This window comes from Pelecanus crispus, chromosome Z (genome assembly GCF_030463565.1).
Source record: "Pelecanus crispus isolate bPelCri1 chromosome Z, bPelCri1.pri, whole genome shotgun sequence".
In the NCBI taxonomy this organism is placed as follows: Eukaryota; Metazoa; Chordata; class Aves; order Pelecaniformes; family Pelecanidae; genus Pelecanus; species Pelecanus crispus.
Genome location: NC_134676.1, coordinates 25,632,590 through 25,643,653, shown reverse-complemented (window position 1 = coordinate 25,643,653; position 11,064 = coordinate 25,632,590). Strand labels below are relative to the sequence as shown.

The 11,064-nt window shown below is 47.0% G+C and overlaps 1 protein-coding gene across 1 annotated transcript; it reads left to right on the top strand.

Annotated features, from left to right (window-relative positions):
* The first annotated feature begins 3,248 nt into the window (after positions 1-3,248).
* On the top strand, positions 3,249-8,619 carry CD180 (CD180 molecule). The gene is made up of 3 exons (XM_009477802.2): positions 3,249-3,338; positions 6,056-6,222; positions 6,894-8,619. Exons 1-3 carry the CDS (start codon positions 3,249-3,251, stop codon positions 8,617-8,619), a joined length of 1,983 nt encoding a protein of 660 aa, XP_009476077.2.
* The last annotated feature ends 2,445 nt before the right edge of the window (positions 8,620-11,064 follow it).

Genomic DNA, 11,064 nt, shown 5'->3' with positions numbered 1-11,064 from the left:
GCAGCACCCCTTTGGGGCCAGGCTTTTTGGAGGTGTTGTGCTCAGTGCTCTGACAAGGAGCCTTTCCCGCCACAAGGGCTGGGCGAGGCACAGGGCCAGCCAAAAGGATTTGACACCAGACAAGATTTCCCCTGGACCTGGCCAGCCATCCTCCTGCCCAGGCGGAGAGGCTCCTGCAGGACCCAGGATCCCACTCAGAAATGGGACCCACCTTTCTATGGTGGGGGTGGGAATCAGTATCACACGACTTCAGGTTTGTGCCAACAGCCCACATGATGCCCACATCCATGCCACTTGGCTGGACTGAGGAACACGCCAGCACTTCACTATTGTGGTCCCCGCTAGGACCAACACCACATCAGTGGTGGTTTTGCGGGCACATGCTGTGGGTGACTCACCACATTTTGGTGAGCCTTGTGAGCTGTTCCTCCTGTCTAGCTCTGAAATCAGTTTAAAATGGAGAACTTCTGGGGTGATGTACATGGGACTTTTTGATTGCAGGGTAGTGCAACTTGTTTGTGGAGTGGCACGGTGCTGGGGGGGCAGTGTGGAGGGAGCAATTTACTTAGTCCTCAGCAGCATTCAGCATCTCATGAGCTCTCAGCAACAAGCACTGTTGCACTAAAGCCAATTATTACCACTGCTGTTCACACGCTCTTCAATTTCCCATCACCAGAGCAGGAAGAGTTTTGGCCAAGCACATAGAAAGTAATATTATGAAGAAGAAAATATTCTCAAGGGCACTCTCCTAGAGACCACTGTGGTCTGACAGTGCCCCCGAACGTGGTGATAGAGAAAAGATCCACCCAGCACATGGGAACAGCGAACACCATCACTAAAAGCAGAAAGCTTGCAGAAAAGGAGTGCTCCCCCTGTTTAATGTGGGAGGTGAATCAGCCTGCAACAGCCCCGGGTGCCACAGCTGTGGTGGCAGAGGAGCTGCAGCCTGCTCTAGCCCGAGCCCAAGCCCACACAGCAGGCGCCTGTAGCAAAGCCCCCTGCCAGCACCTAAACCCCCTCCTGCTAACTACTGCTATGAACGCTTATCCCTCCCCATTCACTCCTTTAAGAGCACAAGGAGCTAAATTAATCAGCTAGGCATACGTAATGAATAATTCAGACACCTCTAATCATTAGTCATTTTTACTAAGCTCAGCAATTGCTTGTGCACATGGATGAGAAGAACTTCAGTCACCCAATACCAATTTCATAATGAATTCTGCATTATGCAAAATTGAGGCAGGCCTTGGAATTCATTATGTGCATCACAAAGCTTCCCATTTCTTCAAAAAACACTCCTCTCACCCCAAAAAAAAAGTCTCTGGAGTTATTTATACCCCTTTATGTCAAATATAAATTCTATAACACATAGTTATATACTTGCACTGCAGGAAGAGGCAGGATTAGCTTCAGCTGATATCCCCTCCTGACTTAAAGGACTTTTCTTCCAAAACAACACAATTCATCTTAAATTTGAGGTTTCAGATATGGGCGTTTTGAGGAAGCATCCATGCCACCAGGGTTTGCAGCCAGAAACAAGGCACAGCGTGCAAGTGTAAGTCCAAGCTGCTGCAAGCCAGGAAAGCACAGCAGAGAGTGTGGGGACATGCCGAGCCTTAGCCTTTGAGCCTTAGCATGGAAAATAGCAAATAAACAAGGAACAAACATTCCAATCAACAAATTTCTCTGAAATTTTTGCTACTAGCTGCAGGGGGAGCAGGATTTCCAGCAAACATGGAACTGTCTGGGAAAGAGGCAGAGATGTTAGTAGGATATGGAGTGAGCTTTTTAGCTTGTCATTGAGCTAAGTTCTTTTCTTTTAAATTTTATAAATTAAGGAGGAGGGAAAAAAACCCCAGCTGAGACAGGTCAGCACAGAAGTGTCATAAGAGCAGACAAATACAGCAGCAGGGCACCAGTGCTGCAGCCTCTCCATGCCTGCCAGCCACAGCAGCTCACCTGACTTAGGCAACAGTTGCCTGACTTAGGCAACAATGCAAAAGAGAGTCGGCTCTGCACTGGATTTTAAGCTTTGCTCCTGCCGCATTGACTGCTCCCCTGTCCCCAGCCACCTGCACGGATGAGCACAGCATGGCTCAGCTAAAACCTGAGGAACACTTGAACTCCAGCTACCAGTGCAGCCGTGGCCTTCATACACTCTTTCAGAGCTGAAGCCACTGATTTTGTGCATGTCCTTGGCACCAGAGAAGCCCAGATGTCTCCATCTTCCCAGGTGTCGAGCTTGATGCTCTCCAGATGGCATCTGGATTGCCTGAAGCTTCATTTGATTGAGTTATGGAGGCTGCATCAGCTCTGTGGTTCAGCCCACCCAGCCTCTCCCTATTGTGCTTGGGCACGTTTGCCAAGCCCAGCATGTTTTCATCATGCCTTTCTCTACCAGGTGGTGAAGAAAGAGTGGCAGTTAAGCCTGATGAAAACAAAGTTATCAAGCTAATACCTCAGCCATTTAAGAAAGGAAAAAAAAGGCAGGTTGAGCTGGCTGGCTAGAGCTAGCACTAGCACAGTCCTGGGCAGCGAGGACCAGATACTTCATCCTGCAGCTGCCACACACAGGTCCATCTTAGAGATGGTTAGAAATATTGACCTCCTTCAGAAAACTAATCATTACCTGTAATCTAAACACAAGAGGAAACACATTTTCACACTGAATTATTGCTTTTCAGCTTTACTCTTTGTAACAAGAGAAGCGTGTTTCAGCATCATGATCCTTTTTGCAGCAATCTAGGCACAGATCTTGTGCCTATATTTCAGTTGTTTTACAAGTTCTTGTGACTTTCCCAAGTGATGCACCAAATTTTGTTTGACTCAAACTTTCCATTGCATTAAAATCCCCTTTGGTGAGATGCTGCAATGTCACTTGCCCTTTTGTCGCCCTACATCATATTTCACACCGAACTAACTCCCCTGTACTTAGCAGAGATGTTTCACTCTACACAAGCATAAAGACCAATTTCCCTCATTTTCAATTTTTAAAAAATCTGTTCTGCCCCAGAAAACCATCTAACGCACAGTCATTTGACTATATTTAAAGCAGAGAAGTTCCTCTTTCACTCTAAAACTACTGTTTTCCTCACACTGAACTCAGGATGTTCAGCAAGCATTTCTTTTCCTTATGACCTCCTTTCTAGCCAACTCGCTCAGTTTTTCTGACCTTTGCTGCTCTGTCTCGTTTTCATTAAGGGGAGAGAGGACAAGATATCCATTTTAACAATCTGCCTCACTCTGTAATGGCCTGTGATTTATATTTCTTGATTTTCACAACGCTTGCCTGTGTTAGCTGCAAAGCATCCGGCGCCGCAGAGACGATGTGCGTGGAGGTGAGTGACAGCCGCTGGTCCCTCTCAAGACAGAGGAGCCTCGTGTGTAGAGGATCGGTCTCTGGTGAATACTTGCCTGCTGATGTCCGACTGTTTTCAGTTCCTCTCAGGAGGATCTGAAGGCCTTTATCAGGGAAATAAGGTGGATGTCTTGAGATGTGCTCAGGGATGTCAGTCACTGTTCCTCCTCCTCACACCCGTGCACCTTCACACTCTTTCCTGCCGCTGTCCGGGACTTTGGGAGACCATCAAACCAGCACTGTGCTTCACCTCCCAGAGAGCTGGAAGGACGATAAAGTTTCACAGGGGTTTTAGCAGATATCAGAGCTAGGCAGAGGACAGACAGAAGGATTTTTGTCTCATGTGTGTGCTCTTCATACAGGTGTTTGTACACGGTGGTGGGATGATGGTGTCTCTCTTTGTTGTTTGGTTGATGTGTGATACCACATGACAATAGGAAGAAAGTACGAGAGTTTTTCCAGGTGCAGGGGAAAAGGCTGACCCATAAGATTTTTATTTTATTTTTTTAAAGCAGGAGACAAGGGAAAAAAGTCAGGCTTTTGATTCAGGGAAGAAGCACCGTGGAAACCCAGCCCTTCACAGCACACATTTAGGGCTTATAGAAAGTTCCTCACTGAATTAAATGTACAAATCTCTGAGCACTCCAAGTGGCATACCAAGACCCCCAGGGAATGGTTTCTCCTCAGCTCCCTGTGACAGCTGCTCCATGCCCCAAAGCATACAGAGAGCGCTTACTTGCTAATTTATTTGAATGGTAAAAAACAGACACTGTTCTCATTTATAGTGGCAGCTAAACATGTTTTATCTGTCTAAACCACACAACATGGCAGTCAGCTCCACGAGTTCTTCTTTGCTTATCAGTATTGAAAGCATCAGCTTTTCTAAGTCTATATTTTGCTATTTCTATAGTTACCAGTGCTGTATTATTTCAGCACTTCTAGGCTGGAGCCAAGTCCCTGTGCTACAGCAGGTACTGGGCTGGCTTGCTGCCCCCCAGGTCGTGCCAAGTGGCCAGCTGCAGGCAGCTGCTGGCTCATCCCATCCAGCCGGTGCTGGACCCCAGCATGTTTAGGGGAAGAGGGATGGTGGCGGAGCCGCACTCCCCACCTGCATGGGGCATTTTGTTGTGACAGTCCCTTTCCGCTCCCTCCCGTCTCTGCCACGCCACTGCCAGCGTCTCTCTGCCCCTGTCTGCCGGTCTGCACTGTCTGCGGCAGCACAGGGCCATGGTGCTCCCCTGGCACCCTCTGGTTACAGGGCTTGCACCTATAGGAAAGGAAGAAAGTGTTTGCCGTGTCCAGCTTGTGGCTTCCAACCAATACTGCTCTTTCCCCTCCAGCGAGGTTACGAAGTGCCTCCACTGCCCACCTGCCTCTCCTAAGCCACAGACAGGCAGAGACGTGGTTTGGTCTCACTCACAGTCCCACGTGGATGGAAAGACCCAAACCTCGTGCGCCATTCCCCAGGGTCCACACGTGCTCACCTCAAAAAAACCCTGGTGAGCCACGTGCCCCCGCCCCACAGGGCATGCACCTGTGCTGTCCTCTGCTCGTCACAGACTCCAGGCTCCAGTCTATTTCTCACTGGACATCCCACCACCTGCGCTTGCTTTTTGGGCTAACAGAGTAGCTTTGCAGATCATTAAAACAGTCAGATTTGCCAGCTGTGCAATATGTACTTTTACTTCCCTGCAAGCAGAACGTCTCCGAGCTTCCTGGCAGGATATTGCCAAAGCTGCAGCTCCCAGGTGGTCCTGGGGACCCTGGGCCTCCCAGGCTGGCCCTGTAGCCACCCAGGGCTTTCTCTGGGAGCAGGGCTGGGCGAGGAGGAGGGTGGCACTGTGCTGGCTGTGCCCACACTCCCCATCGCAGCTTGGCAGCTGGGACAAGTGAGATTCTCTGAGCATCTCCACTGCCTTGAGTAACTGCAGCAGGCTGTTCCAGGGCGGCGTTTCCTTGCATGCCGTAGTCCCAGGCTCTGGTTGACTTTCGTGCAATCACCAGGCAAAGGCAGGTCAAACACATTTAGTGCATTTCCCTGGTATCCTATACAGAGTAGACTTCTCTACATAACAGATCAATTTATTTTCAGTTAAACTGAAAAGCCTTCATAGAAATTTTAAAGACTCGGTGGAGCAGATAAGATCTTTGTCTAGCCTGAACTCAACCTTCCTTCCATACTCTCGCTGCAGTGTGTAACGGCAGTTCAGATCCAATTAATTTGGACATGTTCCTTCTAGAAACATTCCCAGACCTGCCCTTTTTTACCTCCTTTCCGCAAGGTTTTCTTAAGACTTCTCTTAGAATAAACTTTGTTACAAGACTTATGAAATTCAGAATTTAAAACTACCTTGTGGGGATTCTTTCTTAGGAATTAATAATTCATCCAGGAGAGTAAACAATCCTCACATGTGCTAACTTTGAGAAAAAAGTACTACAGATGAGACACACTTCAAATTAGTACAAGAGAGATTCAAGGCATTCATTTTAAAAACACACTCCGGAAAAACCCAGGGTTGTGCATTGCAAGCCTGCACTAAGGCTTCCTAGGGTTCTGGCTCCTGTGTTTTTAAATAATTCAAAATTCTGGGTTTTGGTTTGTTTTTTTTTTTTTTTTTTGAAGTGCCATATTTTCCTGTTTATATTGCAGTACATACCTCTTGCAGTTTCACTTGTTTCACTTTATATTTTCCACAGATTAGAGTAAATAAAAGCTATAGCTGTGAAGGTTTAGGACTGAAGGAGATTCCTGACAAACTACCTGTCACAACCGAAATCCTTGACTTCAGCTTCAATGTGCTCCCTTCCCTCCAGAATTCAACCTTCTCTGAGCTGAAGTCCCTTCTCTACTTGGACTTAACAAGGTATGGGAGAATGTCCTCACTTCTGAGCATCAGGTTGGTCAAATCCCCTGTCTGAAGCAGGCTTCTGGCGCACACCAGAACAGCACCTCTCTGCCTTCACAGGGAAACCACCAGTAGCACTTGCAGACAGCTGCGAGTATTTTGCTAAGCAGAGGTTGATACGCTTGGGCAATATCTAGGCTTCTCTGGTGACAATTATTTGCAGGACAGTGGGTGAAATATGCATTTTCCACATATTACCGCTGCTAAGACAGCAGCGACAGCAAAGTCACTAAAGCAATTTTTCGATTCATTTTTCTACAAAAATACTGTTTCCTAAACCCTAGGGAAAGACAGGTTTGATCCTTGTAAATGCCTGGCTTTTTCTATAGGAAAAGAGGTTTTAATTTTATTAAGCTGGACACTAAAAACCTCATGTTTCCCTGACTTCTACAAATGCCTCCACACACCAATCATTTCAGGGTAAGTTTTTCTTCTCTCCAGGACCCTGAATTTCAATGTGAGCTTGCAAATACCAGGCAAGTGTCACTGGAAAAGACAGACACCTTTACCCCGGTGAAGGCAACTGATCACGAGTTCTTACAGATATGAAGTGCAGTTTGGGTTATCACATATACTGGGAGAGTTTTGCAAGACAGGCCACTGATGCTGGTTTCTGTTGCTTTCTTAAGGTGTCAGATCAACTGGGTGTATGATGGCGCCTTTCACAGCAACAAGCAACTGAAGACAATCGTGCTGACTGGAAACCTGCTCATGTTTCTGTCTGACACAGCATTTGCTGGACCACAGTCCCTGAAGCAGCTTGTCTTAACGCAGACGGGAATAACAAGTATGTCCTTTATTCCAATGACAAATCTGGACAGCCTGGACACCCTCATCTTGGGCAGCAACCACATCTCTTCGCTGCAGCTTCCTCCCAACTTTCCTACTCAAAACCTCAAATACCTTGACTTTCAAATGAACAACATAAGAGGAATCACAGCAGAAGATGTCTGTGTCCTGCAGAAGACCAGCAATATAACTCTCATCTTTAAAGGCAACGACATTACATACATTGAACCTGGAGCTTTCCAGTCCCATTTCTACAGTTTGGACTTTGGGGGCTGCGCTGACATCCCTGGGGTCCTAGCAGGGATACAGAAATCCACAATGCAGACCCTTTGGCTGGGAACATTTCACGGTGTGGAAAAGGAGCCCTACATAAGCCCAAATGTTTTACAAGGCCTCTGTAATATATCTGTCAAGGATCTCTATCTGCAGCTACGGCACTTCAGAAACCTAAACGCCGACATGTTTCAGTGCTTGACCAGGCTCCGAAAGCTGGACCTAACTCAAACCCACATCAGTGCCTTGCCCCCTGGCATCAGTGGCATGAGCTCGCTAGCAGAGTTAGTTCTCAATGGTAACTCCTTTGAGCACCTCTGCAACATCAGCTCTGCCGCCTTCCCCTCCCTCACCCACCTCAACATCAAGGGTAACTCACAGTTCCTGCAGCTGGGCTCTGGCTGTTTGGAGAAACTGGCAAAGCTTCAACATCTCGATTTAAGTAAGAGTCATATCGAAAGCTTTAACTGCTGTAATGAAGCACTGAGTGGTTTGAGCAGTCTTCGGTACCTGAATCTGAGCCACAACATAAAGCTCTACCTCCAAGATGTGCTCATTAAGGACAGCACTAACCTGGAGCTGCTGGACCTAGCTTTCACTCCTCTTCATATCAACACTTCACAGGGTCCTTTCCGGAATTTGCATCTCTTGCAAGTGCTGAATCTTTCCTCTTCTCACATTAATACTAGCATTCAGCATCTCTTTCAAGGCCTGGAAAACCTCAAGCTCTTGGACCTTAGTCAAAATAGCTTTGAGTTGGGGATCATGCCAAGGGACAAACTGTTCCAACAGCTATCCAAATTAGAGGTGCTAATTTTATCATCCTGTGAACTGACAGCAATAGGCAGCCAAGCATTTCACAGTCTCAAGAAGTTACAGCATGTTGATCTGAGCCACAACAAACTTACTGCATTCAGCACAGATGCATTTTCAAACCTCAAGAGCATCTATCTCAATTTAGCCCACAACAGGATCCGTATTGTACCACATGACAAGCTAGCGTCCCTGGCTGGCCACTGCATAATCAATTTAAGTTACAACCCTCTGGACTGCACCTGCTCCAATATTGGTTTAATCACCTGGTACAAGCAGAATCTGGATAAAATTGAAGACCCTGAAGGAACGAGATGCTCTGAACCCAAATTGCTAGCTGGTGCTCAGCTGGCCACTGTCTCACTCTCCTGTGGGATCAACACAGCAGGAATCATTGCAGTTGTCGTGGTTATTTTATCCTGTGTTGCCGTCTTAATTTGGGGTGCTCGCTATTTCAAACAAAATTACCAGCAAATATAAGTTTATGATGGAGATACAGCAAAAATGTACAGCAATTGTATTAAGATGAAAGACAACCTACTGTTTTTGTTTGTGACCTGCATTTTCTTAACTTTTGTAACACCCTTTCCATTTGTATTATAACTTTTAGAAAAATACTGAAAAATTTTTATTTGAGAACTGGAAAAATAAAACTGTGACCTGAGCCTTGAACATGAATAACTTCTGTTATAGAGAAATCCCAGTTCAACTCAACGTGAGCGCTGGTGTCCCAGCTACTATGGCTAATGCACCTGTAAAGGGAAGATCCAAGGGCCAAAATGCAAACCTTGTTCTCTTTAAAAAACAGAAAACCAAACCACCACCACTACCACTCCCAACAAAAAAAAACCCCAAACCAACACAACCCTCACCCTCTACCAAATGCCCTTGAAAAACTAATATCGCTTAAGTGCTGGCAGTAGTGTACCCTGCTCTGCTAAAAAGAAAAAAACTTTCTGTGAAGAACAGGTGCAACATTCAGAGCCATGTAAAACCCATTCCTGCAGGACTGACAGAGACAGCCTGTATCATCTCTGTGATTTCTTTAAAATATTTTTGATCCTTAGAAAGTTCCTGGCCTTTGAAGCTCTGTCTGTCCATCTCTTGCTCCAGGGCAGGCCCTGCTCCTATACTGTTTACTAGACTCCATAGTAAGCAGGGACTAGCAACAATTTCAGCTTTAACCATAAAACTTGTTGATTTGGTCAAGAATCTGAGGGTGCTTGCACAGGGCAAAAAAACACCACCATGAGACTGCCCTGTGCCAGCCCCAAGTGGGCTGTTTCCTCCAGCAGCAGCCCAGGAGAGAAAGCTAGGAACTGCAAAGGGGGCTGCACAGTGGGGAGCAACAACCTCATCCCACGGACACTCCTGGTGCCGACAGCTATTTCACGTTGCTTCTGGCATGTGTCCCTGGAGTGAAGTCAGAGTCTTTTTGCTCCAACAGGCTACGCAACAGCTAGGCAGGAAAAAAGACAAAATTGTTATTATTTACTTCTACTAAACAACCAAATCTCTTTTTCTGCCATTACATGTGAATAAACCCAGTGGCAAGACAGAGTATGTGCATTTGACCAAGGGTCTGATGGGAGCTTGCCATGCCTACTCATCTGCCCTGTGTTACCATAGTATGATTTATGGCACTAGTGCTTTAGTAAGAGGCTAACCCTGGTGTATAGTCACAACCTTCTCAGAGTGTATGACCCTTCTGTCTCCACAGCAGAGCATGCACCACATGGAGTCTCGTCCTGCCCTAGCAAGGCTCCCCGGTGTGTTAAGCCGGGAGCTGCGGTTGCTCACAGAGACATGGAAGGCAAGCTCTCTCTCAACACTTTCCATGCAGGACTTCACATTCAGCTTCAGCTCCTGCCTCAAGGGTGTTTCTTTGACATTTTCCTCTGTAACATGCTGACTAGCTAAGATTTCAAAGACCCCTGCTGGACTAAAAAGTTTTTGCTCATTTCCAAAGACGCTGCTGACAAGAATCCCTGCTTGGTCTTCTCAAGTAAGAAATACCTCTCTCATCTGAAAAGCCCCTTTGACCCTCTGTTAGCAGATCAGACTAACACAAGCTGGATTCTTGTAGCTTTCAGATGCCTTCACATCACGTATACCGCCTGCCTTACCCCACAGCTTCCTCCCCTGTCTTTGTAGCCATGTGCTGCCCAAGGGTGTGCAGGGAGAGACGTTTGATGTTTCTTCTCCAGTTGCCTATAAACACTCCCAGATTTTGGGTACCAGGACTTTGCCTCTCCTCACAACTCTATCTTGCTGATGGCTGTTCCTTGTTTCTGTGGCTGCTGGCATGCTCTGCACAGAAGCCTCCTCCTGACCCCGTCAGCAGGCGCTGTGCTCTGACTGCCCAGCTGTGGAACAGCGAAGCTGCACAGGCTGTCTGCATCAGACGAGCCCTTCTGCAAGGACTGGTCTAAGGCAGAGAAATGACACTGAGCAAGCCGCACTGCCCGAGGCGAGGACTCACCGACTCATCCTTGGGAGCAAGGCAGGGGTCTCCTGCAGTCAGCCCAGGGTTCAAGGTACATTTTCCCCTCCCTCTGCAAATCCAACTGGTTAAATGAGCAACCTCCAATAACTGCGTTATCTAACAATCCACCATGAATGCCAGTGTGTGCACATCCAAGAGAGACCTGCTTCTTCCATTGCTTCCCTTTTAAATTTGTGGGTTGTCCTGGTTTCGGCTGGGATAGAGTTAATTTTCTTCCTAGTAGCAGGCATGGTGCTGTGTTTTGGATTTAGTAGGAGAAGAATGTTGATAACACGCTGATGTTTTTAGTTGTTGCTAAGTACTGCTTATGCTAGTCAAGGACTTTTCAGCTTCCCATGCTCTGCCAGGTGCACAAGAAACTGGGAGGGGGCACAGCCAGGACAGCTGACCCAAACTGGCCAAAGGGCTATTCCATACCA

Bases quoted from the DNA above. Each gene is read 5' to 3' on its own strand.
- CD180 (XM_009477802.2), top strand. From the start codon at position 3,249: ATGGCCTGTGATTTATATTTCTTGATTTTCACAACGCTTGCCTGTGTT. The intron at 3,339-6,055 runs GTGAGTGACAGC...TATTTTCCACAG, and splicing joins CAGAGACGATGTGCGTGGAG to ATTAGAGTAAATAAAAGCTA. The intron at 6,223-6,893 runs GTATGGGAGAAT...TGCTTTCTTAAG, and splicing joins CTCTACTTGGACTTAACAAG to GTGTCAGATCAACTGGGTGT.